Consider the following 18,689-nt stretch of genomic DNA (forward strand, 5'->3'; position numbering starts at 1 on the left):
ACAGGTTCCTCAATCTTAGAGAATTCAAGAACCATTTCCCCATTTTGTTTTTCCTAGCCTAAAAATAGCATTAAAGATGACTGGTTAAGCACCATTTTCCATAATATGATGACAATGACAAAGGAATGGTCACCATTTTGTATATATGAACAGATTATTATAATTGTTACTTTATAGAACTAACTAGCTGAAGTCACAATAAAAAGTGAAACATTTTAATATTTACCTTGAGAGGGGAAAACTAAATGTATATTCAAAGCAGTATTAAAAAGTTTGCTTTTCCTATGACAGCATTTATCTTTTAAGAAAATAAAGTGCATGAATACAACCACTCATCCAATTGCCATGACTTTAATGCCATTTAGGTTCTGGAAATCATTTCAGAGAAAATTGGATCCCTTACATTTTTTTAAAAAAGTATTTTATGTCCTACATGAAATATGCTTTACTATTATGAAAGCCTGAAAATTTACTTTATTTTTTCTTCAGCAGTTGAAAGTTTTTCAGGTTCTGAGCTTTTAGTAACCCCTGGAGGAGCTATATGATTAGAACCAGTATAACATTTTGAAAACCACATGTAATCATTTTGAGGTGCAGTATGCAGAGCAATGCATTTATCAATATGGCTTTTAGGAAATCGACCTAGAATGGAATGTTTAATATCTGGATATTGGACAAATGAACTCTGATAAACAGAATCGTAGGCATTGCTGCTAGGAATTTGCTCTTGGGCCAAAAAATAGTAGTTTTGCGAATAGTGTTGACACTTTTCTTGAAATTTTCTTACTCCTAGTCCCTAAAAGAAATGAGAAGGCATTTATTTTAGAATGATATTTAAGATAGCATGTTCTGTATTACATTTGAGAACCATCAGGAAAGGCTTTAGTAAAAGATCTTGGCTAGCATGTTGATAATTAACTAAAAACTATTTCTGAAATAGCAAAAGTAAGTTTTTGCAACCTTATTGCAGTAGAAGCATGAACTTCAGAGAAACATGCAGTATCTTGGAAAACCAATCTCTCTTCCTCAAGCTCAAAAAAGATAGGTAATTCCTTCACTTATTACCGAATAGATACAGGTAATACATTTTTAATGTGTATCTGTTTCTAACTGAAGTGTGCAAAGCAATCCTGCTAAGTATTGCAGGCCACATATAAGACAACTTCGGGATGCACCTTAGATGATCAAACCCCGCACATGTCAGTATTTTTTGATATTGCAGGTAATCCTCAACTGACAGCAGTTTATTTAGTGACCATTCAAAGTTGCAACAGCACTGAAAAAAGTGACATGACTATTTTTCACACTTATGACTGTTGCAGCATCCCCATGGTCACGTGATTTACTCTTGGATGCTTGACAACTGATTCACATTTATTATGGTTGCAGTGTCCTGGTATCACGTGATTCCCCATTTGCAATCTTCTGACAACCAAAGTCAATGGGAGAGCCAGATTCGCTTAACAACCATGTTACTAATTTAACAACTGCATTGATTCACTTAACAAATGTGGCTAGAAAAGTCATAAAATGGGGCAAACTCACTTAAAAAAATTCTCACTTAGCAATATAAATTTTGCGCTCAATTGTGGTCATAAGTTGAGGACTACCTGTATACATATTTCTCTGCATTTTCAAGAACTAAAGATCCTCTAGTACATCTCAAATTTTGGAAAAATATGAATTGCCCTATTAATTAGTAAATGCTATTATACAAGAACTATAAAAATATATATCTAAATTTCTACAAAAGAAAATTAACAGCCTATAACTTGTTATGTGTCATAACTGACAAGAAATTTCAATAAGCTGTCATCAATTTTGCCATCCAGCTTAGACAAAGGAAATTCTGTAATAGTAAATGAATATAAATATTCCCAAAACATATTACATAACCTACAGAGAATTATTAACAATTATTCTTAAGGAAATACCATTAAAACAGAATACTTACAGAATCTAAATACTCTCCCATAGTCAATAAACAATGTTTATTATCATGGATTGAAAATGGAAATGTATTTACTGGTTTCTAAAAGAAAATAAAAAAAAGTCTTGTGCATTCATACAACAGGATCATAGCTTTCATGTTCTACAGAAATCAAAATTACCTGCATATGTAAAGATTTGTGATACAAATACATTGTTTCCATTAGTAAAGAATATACGCTATATTCATAACAGAATTTAATTTCATTTAATCTTAAGCATGCAGAGCTATTGAATTAAATCAAATTTATTTTTATGGGAACAAATTACTAAAATAATTTCAAGATATCTTTTAGAGGCTTACTACTGATTTCACTGCTAATAAAAACTGAACTTCAAAAGGAAACTCATAATTTAAGTCAACCTTAGATTTATGAGCTCAGCACAGAACACTGATACTATATATTAAATGGCAGAATATGTATTTAAAAGGACTACGTCCCAAATCTAGAAAACATATGGATGCATGTTAAATTGTATTATTTGCAGTCTCCTAGGTTTTGCTCTCTACGCTAAGCAAAGACAAAGAAAACTCTAGTTTTCTTTGAAACAAAGTCAACACATTCCCTACTTTCCAACAAGACCCTAATAATGTTAAGACTCTTAATTTAGAATCATAGAATTAAATAAGGACTAAATAGCCAAGCAGTGTATTTTCCTGAAATAAAGAATAATTTTTGGTGTTTAAAATATAACCAGACTGTAGACCAGAAAAAACAAGGTATCTAAATTTATCTAAATTTTCTCAGGATTGTATTAGGAACTAAAGGACAACACTTGGAACCAATACATTTCTATTTTTTTTATTACTAGTATATTTCAGATCTTCCTCTTTCAAGTTATTACAGATGCATAAACATAGTACAATTGGTAAGCCTCTATATCTTCTATCCAAATAAGCTATTGCAATTATTTGAAAGCAGATTTCTGTAAAAGCTTGTCTTGGGCTATGGAATGTGAGCGACTGTAAGTAATGTGACATTGTCTTTGTTTGAAGAATTGGTACCACTCAGCTAATTAATATACTGAGCTAATTAAAATACATACATACACACACACACATACATATGTATATATGTTATATATAATACAATCTCTCTATCTGGTTCTCTGTGTGTATCTCCTATGCTTAGGACACTTACTACAATTGAGTGGACAATTTACTGTGATGTATTATTAAATTTTGATATATAGCATTCATAATTTTTATTTAATTCAGCAATTTTAACCTTCAGAATGTCCTTCAGACAGCTTAGTGGATCCAATATCAAATTAAACATATAAAAGGCATTGTACAATATACAATACAATATACAATATTCTTTATTGCCCAAGTGTGATTGGACACACAAGGAATTTGTCTCTGGTGCATAATCATAAGATACCAATGGTAAAAGGTAAGAGGAAAGATGAGAAGGATAATAGTAATACAGCCCTAGTACATGGGTAAATATCCTTAGACATAAAAGAGTACTGTGGAAATTAGGTGTTCAGCAGAAAGATGAATGTGGGGAAAAACTGTGTCTAGTTGTTTTGGTATGCAATGTCTGTAGCGGCGTCCTGGGGTGTCTAGGATGTGAGGGTGTTAGAATATGTTGTTGAAAAAATGGTTTGTTTAACAGAGTATTATTAATACACAGTGGAAGTTGTACTGGGACTTTTAGGCAAACAGTAATGTACTAACACAAGTTTTATAACTTATTTTTACTCAGACAACAAAAAGAAACACAGTAAGAAATAGTCCAAGTATCAATCCAGTATCATGCACATAAAAGTCAGTCCATAAAAAACATAGTATCAAAATACAAAAGCTGCTTACCAATATCAAAACAATATACACTGTAGCAAGCAGTTGATTCTTGAGAGAATAAATATCAAGTTAGCAAACAAGAGAACAAGAGGTATCCAAACACTAACATCAAACACATATACAAGAGCAACTACGTGTAACATCTAACTCTCTTTTATGTGGAATAATTACAGCCACACCCTTAGGCCGTTTAACTCCTTAAAGGTGCTTTTACTCCATTATATAATATTGTCACCCAAATCAAGTTTAATCTCTAACAATCTCCCCTTTTGGGTGGCATATTATACATATATTTTTACAATCTCAAATTACACATATCACAAACAGATTTATGCTTTATAGCACCCTGAGCTTTAGTAAACTGGTCAGCAATATTATCTTCAGTTGCACAATATTCCAGTTTAATCAAATTATCTTTAACACATTGTCTGACATTTAGATACCGTAGATCCGTATGTTTTGATCTAGTTTTCACTGCAGCATTAGTTGCTAATTTTATAGCTGCTTGATTGTCTTCATACACTTTTATTGGTTCATTACAATTTAAACCCATATCAAACAATAATTGTTTCCATACCAATAGCTCAGTACATAATAAAGATAAACAAGAAAATTCGGATTCAGTTGTTGATAAGCTTATATGCTTCTGTCTGTTAGACCTCCATCCTACTAAAGCGTTTCCCAATAATACAACCATTCCTGAAGTGGATTTCCTGGTTACAGTATCAGATGCAAAACTAGCATCTGCAAATGCTTTTAGTTCCAATTCCTTTGTTGGCTCTAGATATAGAGAATAATGTATGGTGTGCTTCAAATATCTTAAAACTCTTTTCGCACCTTGCCAACATCTGGTTGTAGGATTCTCACAATATCTAGCTAAATGATTAACTGTAAATGCTATGTCAGGTCTTGACCAATTACATAAATACATCAAGCTGCCTATTAATGATTGATATATCTTTTTATCAAAGACATTGCTGTTATCTGCTGAACTCTCAAAACCTTGAACCATAGGTGTTTTTACTGGTTTACAGTTTTCCATATTATAACGTTTCAGCAAACCATTAATTTTCTTAGCTTGAGACAGTTTAAATCCTTTACTAGTCCTGACAATATCCAGCCCTAGATAATGACTAATAGCTCCTAGATCTTTTACTCTAAATTTTCTTTTTAACCCTGAAATTATTCTTTCAGTTTCTGTTTCATCTTTTGCTATAATAGCAATATCATCAGTGAATAATAATAACAATGATAATTCACTATTTTGCTGTTTTATAAATAAACAAGGATCTGCAATACTAGCTTTAAATCCCAAACTATTTAACTCTTTTACTAAACATCTATTCCACTCATAACCTGACTGTTTTAAACCATACAAACTCTTATTCAGTTTCCAACAGTACCCTACCTTACTTTCTATTCCTGATGGAACTTTCATATATATATCATGGTTTAATGTTGCATGCAAATAAGCAGTTTCAATATCTACATGTTTTATACTATAATTCTTATTTGCTGCCCAAACTAAAGCAGCCCTAAGAGTGGAAGCTCTTAACGTTGGGGAAAATACTTCATCATAATCACTATTATTCTGTGCAAATCCTTGAGCAACTAATCTTGCTTTATGTATTACCTCTCCTGTAACACTTTCTTTCAGTTTAAAAACCCATTTACATCCAATTAACTTTTCTGTTTTAGGTATTTTAACCTCTTGATAAACATTAAGATCTTGCAAAGACTTTATTTCTTTATCCATAGCTACTTTCCAATTCTTTCTTTCATTCTCAGGATACATTTTTATTTCTTCAACATTAGAAGGTTCAATGTCTATTTGACAAATTAAACCTGCCTCGAAACGATCAGGCTGTCGCCTTTCCCTGTTAGACCTTCTGAGAATTATTGGACTTATAGGTACATTTACATTATTATCTTCTTCCTCTCCTGTCTCCACTATCAGTGGTTCTTGTTTGATCTCTCTAGCAGGTTCCTCCTCTTCTTTATCACTTTCATTTGAGGAGTTAGTTAAATCTTGTTGAGGAATATATACAATATCTTCTACCCTTTCCCAGCCTGACTGTTCATGAAAAACAGCGCTAGAACTACAATAAATGTTTTTAGTACCTTTCTCCCAGAACCGATAAGACTTATGGTTTAACTCATAGCCAACAAAAAATAATTGTTTAGCTCTATGTTCTCCTTTATTTCTTATTGAACTTGGAATATGTACCCAAGCAGGTGTCCCAAATGTGTGAATATAACTAAGATTTGGTTTTCTCTTATACCATAAGGTATAAGGAATTTTACCTGTAGCTGAACTAACCACATTGTTTAAAATATGATTAGCACATTTTGCTGCTTCTCCCCATAAGCTATCAGGTAAACCAGAATCTTCAATCATAGATCTAATCATAGCTTGCAATGTTTGGCCCCTCCGTTCAACAAATGCATTATGCTGAGGTCTATAAGGAGCTGTACGTCTATGCTCTATTCCCTCTGAAACTAACAGCTCATTGAACTGTTTATTAACAAACTCAGTTCCATTGTCTGTTATTATGGTTTTTACATTTAACTGAGTTTTCCTTTGTACAAACTTGAGCCAATTAGATATTGTTTGTATAGTTTCAGTTTTTGACGTAAGGAGATAACAGAACCCATATCTGCTATAATGGTCTAGAATATTTAATATGTAGCAAGCACCCCCTAAACTGGGTTTCATAGGACCTATCAAATCCATAAATACCAGTTCTAATGGAGTTGTGGTTTTAAATCCATCTAACCTATTAGCTGGTGCTGCCCTGCTCTTTTCTCTACCACATACGTTACACTGCAGATATTTCTTACAAGCCTTTAACTTAAACCCATTAGACAAAGCTACAGTTCTTTTTAGTGTATTAAAATTCACATGACCCAATCTTCTATGTAATAAATGAATACATTCATCATGTGGTTTTTGATTTGTACAAGTAGTAGCCATTATAATAGGATCATTGCTAATTACAAACAAACCGTCTTTCATATTAGCTATTAAGTTCACTTCATTCTTTTGAATAAGACATTCCTCCCCTTGGAAAGTAACTTTAAAACCTGCTTCCAATAATGCCTTAACTGATAATAGATTATAATCACATCTGGGAACATATAGCATTTCCAAATTTTGTTTTAAAAATGAACAGTAAACCTTACCCTCTCCAGAGACCTTGACTCTCCAGCCATTAGCCATAGAAATATATTTTTTACTAGACCTTATATTCTCAAAATCCCTTTTTATTTTTGAAATACAGTGTGTAGCTCCACTATCTACCACCCACCAATTGTGGTTATTAGTAGTTCTATTAGCTACAGCTACATTAATCAGCTTTTTATTCTTTCTATGGCTTTCCTTTCTCTGACAATTACTATTCTGACAAAACTTAGCAATATGTCCCTTTAACCCACAATTAAAGCATTTCCTTAAAATATAAGCAGATTCAGTCTTCTTTATTTCTTGTTGCAATGGCTCTCTCAACTGTTTTCTCTCCATACGACATCTTGATTCTTCCAACAACTTTCCAGTTATTGAAGAAACAGTTAGGTCTTCTTTGGACAAAACCTCCAAGGACGATACAAAGGCATCGTAGCTCTCATCCAATGATGATAAAATGATGTAAACCTGGTGAAGCTCTGAGAAAATAAGTTCTTTTTCTTGCAGTTCCAACAAAGTTGCTTTTATAAAGTTAAGGTGAGCTAACATATCGCCATTCTTTTCCAGTCTAGCTCTAAATAGCTTTCTGGTAAGATTTATATGAGCACCAACACTGTCCCGAACAAAAATCTTTTTCAACTTAGCCCAACATTTAGCAGCAGATTCTTCTCCACGCACATGGACTAGCTGTTGGTCTCCTAATGTTAGCCCAATGATAGATAAAGCCTTATCATTGTCTTTATTGAAGTCTACAATCTTCTTGTTATCTTCTTCATTTGTTGGATCCCAGGCAGTTACATCAGGAGGATTATGGACTATTTTCCAAAGACCTTGATTTTGTAATAGCAAACTACATTGTGTAGACCAGGATACGTAGTTTGACCCATTAAGCCGGGTAATGCAGAATGGATTGAATAGTCCTTGTGCCATTGTCTGAATTTGAAAACTCAGTTAGGAAATATAAATACAATACTGTGCCTGTCCTCAGCACCACACTGGATCTGGGCCCATAACCATTGTTAGAATATGTTGTTGAAAAAATGGTTTGTTTAACAGAGTATTATTAATACACAGTGGAAGTTGTACTGGGACTTTTAGGCAAACAGTAATGTACTAACACGAGTTTTATAACTTATTTTTACTCAGACAACAAAAAGAAACACAGTAAGAAATAGTCCAAGTATCAATCCAGTATCATGCACATAAAAGTCAGTCCATAAAAAACATAGTATCAAAATACAAAAGCTGCTTACCAATATCAAAACAATATACACTGTAGCAAGCAGTTGATTCTTGAGAGAATAAATATCAAGTTAGCAAACAAGAGAACAAGAGGTATCCAAACACTAACATCAAACACATATACAAGAGCAACTACGTGTAACATCTAATTCTCTTTTATGTGGAATAATTACAGCCACACCCTTAGGCCGTTTAACTCCTTAAAGGTGCTTTTACTCCATTATATAATATTGTCACCCAAATCAAGTTTAATCTCTAACAGAGGGGTCTGTAGATATTTTCTCAGCCCTCTTTCTGGCTCGTGCAGTATACAGGTCCTCAATGGAAAGCAGGCTGGTTGCAATTGTTTTTTCTGCAGTCCCAACTATCCATTGAAGTCTGTCCTGTTGGGCTGTTGTACCAAACCAGACAGTTAGAGAAATACAAATGACAGATTCAACAATTCCTCTATAATCCAGTTAAGGAAAATGGAGATCCATATTTGGCCTATGCTTGTCCAAAAAACTTATCTCTACCATGCCCAGGTTTTTTTCAGTATCCACTAAATTGTGGATTCCCTTTTTTCTGAATGTGTAACTAAAGTATCAATAATATTGTCTGAGCTCTGTCATCTGCTTATAAAAAATCAGATGGTACAATAAACAATTAAAAAAATCTGTAATCCACATGCCAATTTCTTCCTCGGTAATATCACTCAGTACTACATGCTGATTTACTATTTTAGAGTAATTATATAGTTTGTGCCAAGCACCATTAATAACAGAATTGTTATTACTTGATTGCTGCTATTTCAATCAAGAGGTCAATAATTGATCAGGTCTTTCATCTCATCTTTCACCTCACTCCCCATATGTTTGCTTTATACAATTCAAGAAACAATGGATTTAAAACACAAGGAAATGGATTTTATTACAGAAATAAATATATGTCGCAGCAATAAAAGGCCATTCATAATAGATTTGGTAAACCAATAAAGTGTAAACCAAACAATTTTCACAAAAATTGCCTGCCTTTTGCTTTATTACTCAATATGTCTAAAGTGTGCTTGCAATTACTACAAACAAAACACCTACCAGATTACAAAAACAATCAGATATTACAGATTAAAAGTCTTTCCTTCCCACAAAAAAAACCCTTCACCATGAAAACATACAATAAAACATTACATTGATCAAAACAATATTCAAATATATTTCTTAAGATGTCAATCATTCGTTTCCAAAAACTACAACTGTTCATTACAATAATTAAAATGTGACATTACGCATTCCATAATATAGTTCACTTAGTTTTGGCTTACAGGTTTGTATAAACTGAAAAAAAAATAATATAAATTGTAAACCAAGCAAGGTTCATACACTGCACTGAGTCCTGGGATACTTAACCATAATTTGCTGAATAAGCCATAACTGACTTTGAATAAAGTCAAAACCCATGGTTTCATAAAACATAATGACTAAATTCATACAGTGAAATAAATTACACTGTAGTTTCTTCACTTTGGGCTTAGCGTGTTGTGTGAACATGTATTGAGTAAGTGCGTCTTACAACTTTTGCTCCAGGGAATTTTGGTTGGCATTCATTCTGTTTTCTTTTTGGCATGAGGCAACTAATTTGTTATTTAACCAAACTGAACCAAATAGTTTATGCTGCAAATGTATAGTTCTTTGGGGAATTAAGCCATGTAAAATTAAATGGGTTTTACTTGCATTAAATAGACATTTATAGGATATGTTATATCAACCTACATGTTACTTTATTATCTTTTTTATATTAGTCTATTAAAATATCTGATTTGTAATTGTGTCTGTTACATATTGTCCTATTTTCTTTTTTTCAATTCTGAAAGCTATGCTAAGCTGTCAGGGCTTAGGCTGAAAACCAGCTAAAAATAGCATGCATACATAAATGAAGAAGGGACTTAGAGCAACTAGTAGGAATAAGCAGAGTTCTGATACTTGTTCACTTATGTAGGCAACGCCTCTCAGGAAGTACGGCTAATACTGAATGCTCCATCTGTGGTTAGTTAATTATTAGTTAATTCCTGATTTCTGTGTACAAACAAATTATGCACAGGTAATTATCTACACCTGGAAGCAGGATTTAAAAAAAGAGTGATCAAGCATATTGATCAACATGCTAGTTATCAGATATGCCAGTATTAAAAAGCAAAGAAGTAGGTACCATACTTTGATACAAACACACATATACTCTATCACTCCACATAACATAATCTTTATCTGTTTTGGATATAAATAGAAAGTGGAGCAAATTGCCTTTTTTTTGTTAGGAAAGACAGCTAAGCTAAAGCTTTGGGGCTCTGTAAGAACAACAAAAAAACTCCAGGTGCTATAAAATAATTTCATTACTGTCTAGCACATTTCAGATACAAATCCTTCCTCAAGGGCTGATTTCAAAAATCCTTTTATAAATTCCATATCAGTTTCTGTTAGACGTTGTGCTCTATAAAAAGTTTTGAAGAAACAAAAGCTCTTCAGGATGGATTTGTACACTATCTAAAATATAATAAACTATTTTCTCAAGAGCCTGAAGCATTTTTGTGCCTTTGCTTTTCCCTCATTTTTTTGATTTTATGAAGGGATTAGAGTTAAGCCTATGGTGATCTCATCCCAAACTGAACTTGATTAAGTGTTTTGAACCTGGAATTTCTGGCTCCTTAGAGAAGTTGAAGCAAACATAAAGGAATTTGTACTGTTCATATCAAAAATTGTTGCAGCACATGTTAGTGATCAGGTCAGAACCATATTTATCTATAGACCATACATTGGAGAAAAGACAGGCATATTTGCTTGGCAAAATAATGTCTATATAAACTGTCTTTACAGTTTCATATATTGGAGAAAATGACTTTAATTTGTATTCTTCTAACGAGTGAATGTAAGATTTATTAATATCACTAAGGTATATTATAAAAGAAGGCAAATTATTGTAGATTTATTCTAATTTACTGTATTTGTTAAATGGCATAGGCAAATTGACTCTAGGTCACAGATCTCAAACTCGCTACGTCATCGTGAATTTTTTACATTGCCGGAGCTGGGGTGGGCATGGCCTTCCCATGATGCAACCAGCCTACCGGCCGGCAGTTTGACACCCCTGCTCTAGGTCATGAGATGAAAGTTCTGAATAAACAGGAATATAGCATTGAGATAAACACAATTTAATTACATTTTACTGACAACTGCTATTTTAGCAGCTAAAAAGAATTATACATTTAATACAAGGGTCATCAATTTCGCTGTATCTCAGTGCCTTCCCCCATGACAAATATTTGTGTGATGGTATGTGATTAAAACTACATAACTAAGAAATAAAACTGCTGAGACCAGTGGTTTTGCAAATGGCTGGACCCATAGGGTTTAGCCATCTCTCAAAACTCTGGGTTTTACTCAGTGTTTTGCCTCTGTAAACCTGCTACAATAATGTCTAGGCAACTCAAAGCAAGTTTTGATAGTGCTTCCACTTTGTCTATGTAAGTCTGATTAGTTAAAAAAAAGAGAAAAAAAGACTATACCTCTGATGTGCTCACAACAGCCCAGGGACTGCAATCTAGTCTGAGAAATTCTGCATCAATTTAGAAATTCCAGATTAGGATATAATGTAACTGCAATTGAAAATCTGCTAACTTCAGAAACAAACAGCCCGAGAAAACACTGATCTATACTATAACAGTACTAACTTAGCTACAAATTGAAGTTGAGAAGTTTCAAAATTAAAACAAACTTAGACATGTATTTATAGTAAGCTGAAGTTTCGTAAAAATTGGAAAAATACTTACTTTCTCACGTTCTTTGTACATCATTGGCACATTTTTTCCAGTTTGATAATTGGCATCTATACTAAATATCTGCTTTTGCATTGTAGCTGTAAGAGATTCTGGAAATATTTGCAGGTTTCCACACTGTTTGAACTGCAAAACACAAACAAAATAATCTATACAATTCAATACTTAAAAAATGAATGCCAGATTCTATAGTCTGCATTTTATTGTTTGTATTACAGCAACACCTAGAGGCCCCATATAGAAGCAAAATCTCATTCTATTTTCATTTTATAAAAACATAACATAATTTCTATTTTCCAAGTTACATGATACATAAAAATATGTTAATATATTACACACACACACACATACACTTCTTGGTTGGTTGGATTTGAATAAAACTGTTTTATTTATTTGTTTAATGTGCTGCCCATCTCATCTAGAGGGGGCTCTGGGCAGGTCACATCATATTCATATTGGATGCACCGAGGTGCTTCCAGGTTGAAAGGATTAGCCGGTGACATTATCGTTGTCTGGAGGAAGCTCAGTTGGGGGCTCCTTTCATGTCCCCAGCACGACATGAGCTGGAGCAAAGGATGGGAGCTCATCCTGTCTCTGGTGGAGTTACAAACATTAAAGCCAGTAGACATTAAAATGATAAAACAATAAATAAAAAGTACAACTAAAAGATAGGGAAGAGGAGAGCACAAAGGACATGGGGAGAGGTGTGGTCTTTTCTTAATCTAATTATCACCTCCAGAATGGTACGCCCCTGTTGGGGGTCCCAGTTCAACCGGCAGAGCCAGATCTTCAGGACTTTATGGAAGGTCTAGCAGGCTGAGAATTTTAATTCTAATTTTAATTGGGGGTTTTTACTTTTTCAGGGACTGTTATAATCTTTTTAATTGTTTTTAATTTTTGTATTTCTTGTTTTAATTACCCTGTTAACCGCCCTGAGTCCTTCGGGAAAGGGCGGTATACAAATCCAATTAAATAAAATAAATAAAATAAATAAAGCTATAAATTAATTATACTTTGCATGGAATAATTTATGCCTTGCATAAAATTGGATGTTTCCAGCACGGTGGCCAAATGTACAAAAAGTAATCCATACTGGCCTTATTGTTAGAAGAATGCTGTAAATATAGTTAGTCATCTATCTATAAATTCTATATATTACTAAGAAGGTGTAGGTGACAGTTTCAATTGACCAAAATGATAACAAATGGGCAGATATCACTCTCTTATGTGCCTATCTACTAACAATGAGCAAAGTTTGTATAATACAGCTTTTTTTGTGGTGTTAAAAAACAGTCTTTCTTTCTCTTCAGCATGTCACTGAGAAATACATAAATTGTAAAAAGGTTCACTGCACATTTGTTGATTTAGAAAAAGTATATTAAAAAGGGAGTAAGTCTAATTTATTTTTATCAAATTTATTTTTCATTTTATCACATTTGTATGCTAGTCATCTTGCAGTACGAGGCAACATTGAAGCAATTTATGATGAATTGCACAAATTTGGAGTTTTTCAATGTAGTAAGAACAATGTATGATCGGACTAAGCTTGTGAAAGATTAGGGGGGGGAAGTGTTGGAAAAATGGTATAAGAGTAGATTGTATGATGTTCCCTTGGTTATTTAATGTAAGGTAAAGGTAAAAGGTAAAGGTTCCCCGGCACATGCGTGCTAGTCGTTTCCAACTCTAGGGGCCGGTGCTCATCTCCGTTTCAAAGCCGAAGAGCCAGCGCTTGTCCAAGGACGTCTCTGTGGTCATGTGGCCGGCATGACTAGACGCCAAAGGCGCACAGAACGCTGTTACCTTCTCACCATAGTGGTCCCTATTTTTCTACTTGCATTTTTACGTGCTTTCGAACTGCTAGGTTGGCAGAAGCTGGGACGAGTAACAGGCACTCACTCTGTTACACGGCACTCGGGATTTGACCCGCCGAACTGCCGACCATCTGATCGACAAGCTCAGCATCCTAACCCACTGAGCCACCGCGTCCCTTCTTATTTAATGTACTGATGGATAAATATATAAACATGGATAAATGCTTATGCTAACTTCATATACATTAGTTAGGGATAGGAATATGCACACACACATTTGTATGCGGATTATGCTGCAGTGTTGGTTGAGAAGCTGAATGAGTTACAAAGAATGCTAAGACTGTATGAAGCAAAGAGGAACATGGATCTGAAAATTAATACAGCAAAGTTATGGTTGGCAAGAAAATAAAATGAATAAAATAAAATAAATGGCAAAAAACTAAAATCAGTACAACTGATGAATTTCTGTCACAGCAGAAGAAAATATATGTAGCTCAGAGTTGAACTATGCTGCTCTCTGAGCTTGCTTGTTAGTTTTCCAATGTTTCATTACCCAACTAGATAACATCATCAGTGCTAGTGAGTATTTTATACTGGCCTTTTTTTTTACTTAAGATGTTTTGGAGGATTTTAGTTGGTTTGTGTGCTATGGTGATAGTATGTGGATGTGTCAGTCTGTTGGCTGTTTCTGAGATATTTTTTATGTATGGCAGTGTTATCTTCTTCAGTTCAGTAGCCAGTGACCCAGTAATTCAAGAAGAAAAAACAGGAGTCATCTACAACACAATAAGAACTGTAACTGCCACTATGTAGGACATACAGACAGAAGACCCTGCAGATCATCAATGAACACCAAGAAGTCAGATGACATGACCAAAACTCTTTAATCTCACAACACAGAGTTGGACAGAGTCAACCATACTGTAGAATACCATTCAAGAGACAATAAACTACGAATGAACCAAAAAGACAAAAAATACATTCTACAGTAACCAACACCTAGACAACCATAGATTAATCCCAGACAAGCAATCAAGCAGACAGCAATAGCCTGATCAAAAAACTACTAAGCAGAAAACCACACCTCCACCAACACTGTCAGGGCGAGCTACTGTATATAAATAGGAGCAAATGTCACACTCACTAGCACTGAAGATGTTAACTATTAGGTAATGAAATGTCTGCAAGCAAACACAAGGTTTGAAGAGCATCAAGGACTCCACATGAATTTTTGTACTATGTTACTATTGAGTTTATTAAAAATGGAAAATATATAGAAAATATATATTATAATTTAGATGTATAAAGTTGCCCAATTCCACATTGATTCAATGTACAAATTAAAAACAGATACAACACTTACAAACAAAATAAAAATTATGCAGTACATAAAGGACTAAACAGACATACCCTAACTGAAACACACTGCATGTCAAATGGGCAATCTCTCCCAGAGCTTGGGGGAGGGGGAAGCTGTTTTTTTAAAAAAGTGCTTAAGGCTTGAAGGGAGTCTAAACCTCTGGGGGAATACTATTCCAAAAAGGAGATGCTGTCACAAAGACAATGCACTTGTTAAGTCCTTTCAAATGGCATTATTTAAAGCAGGGGTGTCAAACTCGCTGCATCACATGACGTGTCGTGACATATCGCAACTTTTTTCCCCTTGCCGGAGCTGGGGTAAGTGCGGCTTCCACGTAACACATCAAGCCCGCAGGCTGCCAGTTTTACACCCCTGATTTAAAGGATAGAATATGAAGCACACCTTCTCTGTTAGATCTTACAGGGCAGAAATGGGAGAGAAACAATTCCTTCAGATAGCCAGGCCTTATGCACAAAGGCTTTATTTCAGTTATACATGCCAGTTCAGCAGCCTCATTCATGAGTTTTAGTTACAGAAGAGGGAAGGCTTGTTACATATACCAATCTGTTGTTTTACTGCTAGAGTTCAGAGCAACTGAGAATCTAGTTACCTAGCAATGGAACTGAACAGTGGAAGCTGGAAGGCATAACTGATATCAAATATTGACTCAGACATTAATATGTGCAAAACTGCTAAAAAGGTAGTAGATAACTGATAAAAAATAAAACGGCTTTGTGTGCTATCTAGCCACTTTGTGGGAATGTTATCTAGAAGTTGAGCATGTCAGAAGAACCATAAAATTGAATATAATGGGAATCCAGGGTAATTAAGTGTGCATGGTAAAACAAGAAGAGGCGAATGAATGGGTGCTGAATGAATGTGGATTAATACAAAAGTGATTGACTAGTACAGGGGTAGGCAACCTTGGCTCTTTTATGACTCATGGACTTCAACCCCCAGAATTCCCGAGCCAGCATGGCTCAGCTTGGAAACCTCTCCCTTTCCCCTCAGCATGGCTGGCTCAGGAATTCTGGGAGTTGAAGTCCACCAGTCATAAAAGAGCCAAGGTTGCCTACCCCTGGACTAGTACAAAGGAAGTACATTAAAGTAGTTTGGCCATGCAGAGAGAAGAAACGAGGAATGCAAAACAAATATATAAACAAAGAGAATGGAATGAGTGAACAAGAAAATTCATAAAGAAGTGGATAGGCCGATTGGATGAGATTCTCAAAGAGAACTATGAGAACAGGAAAGAACAAAAAGCAATGTATAAATGCTGTGTGAATTCAGCCAATTTTACTCATTGAAATAATGTTGAACAATCCCTTAGTGCAGTATATAACCAATTAAGTATTATCACAGGAATAAAAAAGACAATTCATAAGAATAAGAGGCAAGCATATTTGACAAGGAGGTTTGGTATTAACGCCAAATTAAAAGTGAAAAGGAAATGTAATAAAGTGTATATTCAGCATGATTATTATTCATATTTTCAACAAGAGCTTTCATGAGTAAGTTTTATTTTGCATGATGTAGAACAATAGTTCTCTGCATTCAATATGAAAGAAATAATCTATATTAACACTGTATTCCTTATTAAAGCACAAGAGCAATTTGGCATTTCATAACAATAACAGTTACTGCTTCTATTGTATCATATTCTCCCATTAGAGACCAAGGTAATGAGCCATTCTCTTGCCAAAAGGGGAAAAAAGAGTGAGACAGGAAAAAAAAGCAAATTAAGTAGATTGTATGAAGAAGGGAAAAAATAAACTGGAGGGTGTAAAAGATAGAGGGAAATGCTAAATTATATACGAAGAAAAGCATTACTATTATATACAATGCTTGTACATCACAATTATATCTTCTTCAAATAAAAATGAAGAACAGCTTAGGAAAACATTTTTGGAGGGGGATACTGTTAACTGGTAACATTTTGCAGGCATCAGTAATACTAGAGCAGATAAATAGTTGTGTACTCTGTTAGACTGCAAGCGTTAAAACTGAAGATATTTCAAATTATTCCTTATTCTTCTGCCTCTTTTCCTCCAAGCAGTCAGAGCAACATTTAGACTGCTTTTCTCTCACAACAATCTTGTGCGACAAAACTAGGATGAAAAGGGCCACTTCCTCCAAGATAACGTAACTTTTTACAGCAGCAGAGCTCTTAAGTCACACTCAAGGCGGAGGACAAGATTATTTCCCTACTTAAATCTTTCAATCTATTCACCCGGCCACGTGCTGTGTGAATTCGAATTCTGCTTGATAAAAGTTTGAAACGATTTCCCTTAAATCACGCAACAGGGCGATACTTCGCCGAGCGGGAATACTTTTTAGGGCTTTAGTGGAAGAGATAGGAATCTCTCAGTACATACATCTCCAGAGGCCGGGATTAAAAAGAAATGAAAGACGAATCACAAGGATCTTTGCTTGGACGAAGCAATAGATGGTAACCCTAAATCCGGGGCTATTATGCCTTTTTTTTCCTTTTTTTTTTTTGCGGACCGTCTCTCCTGCAGGCTCTTCCTTGCCTCCACGTGCCCAATGGACCAAGTGAGCCAGACAGTCTGGCCCAGGGGTCGGCAACCTCGGCTCTTTTATGACTCGTGGACTTCAACTCCCAGAATTCCTGAGCCAGCTATGCTGGCTCAGGAATTCTGGGAGTTGAAGTCCACGAGTCATAAAAGAGCCGAGGTTGCCGACCCCTGGTCTGGCCTGACCGTCGTCACCTTCCTTACCCAGATACCGTCCCGGGTGGTGCTTGGATTGGCCCGCCTCCCTTTCGGCATGGTTGAGGGAGCTGAAGCCGAGCGCTCGGATTAGGACTTTTCGCCTGTGGGGGGTGGGTTAACTTCGCCAGGGAGGCAGAAGAAAAAAAAGGTCGCCCTCCTCCGAGGAGGAGAAAGAAAAAGAAGAGCAAGAGGTGGTGGTGGAGGTAGTTCTGGTTGCCACGGCTACTGTTGTCAAGCTCCTTGCTTCTGTGTCACGCTGAGGGACTCCCCCCCCCCCGCCTTTCCTTCAGTCGCTGGACGCGCTCCTGAATGGCTTTCCCAACCATTGAAGAAAAAGGCGGGAAATCGCTTCTGCGTCAGTTGGAGCTTCTGTTTGAGGTAGTTTCTGGCATTTAAAGAGCTTCCAGCGGACATCTAGGGCAGCGTTTCCCAACCTTAGGAACTTGAAGATGCGTGGACTTCAACTCCCAGAATTCCCCAGCCAGCATAGCTGGCTGGGGAATTCTGGGAGTTGAAGTCCACGCATCTTCAAGTTCCTAAGGTTGGGAAACGCTGATCTAGGGAACTCAACTTTACGCAGGGAAATCGTTCAGGCACCGGCAGGCCAAGAATTAAAGAAAGGTGGAAGAATTGTTTTGAGGCTCACGTTTAGTTCCAGAGAGAATATTCTCCTGACCCATCGCAAGACTCTCTTGAAATTCCCACACCTGACCCATCACTAGACCTACTGACCACACGAAGCCCCTATAAACGAAAGAA

At 35.4% G+C, this 18,689-nt stretch overlaps 1 protein-coding gene across 1 annotated transcript; it reads right to left on the reverse strand.

Moving 5' to 3' along the window:
- Window positions 1-469: 469 nt before the first annotated feature.
- On the reverse strand, window positions 470-17,987 carry TEX36 (testis expressed 36; the record flags this gene model as incomplete). Its single annotated transcript, XM_081328572.1, has 4 exons — window positions 470-796; window positions 1,955-2,032; window positions 12,022-12,153; window positions 17,937-17,987. 4 exons carry the CDS (start codon window positions 17,985-17,987, stop codon window positions 470-472), a joined length of 588 nt encoding a protein of 195 aa, XP_081184698.1.
- Window positions 17,988-18,689: the final 702 nt, after the last annotated feature.

This window comes from Vipera berus (genome assembly GCF_964194415.1).
Source record: "Vipera berus genome assembly, chromosome: 5".
In the NCBI taxonomy this organism is placed as follows: Eukaryota; Metazoa; Chordata; class Lepidosauria; order Squamata; family Viperidae; genus Vipera; species Vipera berus.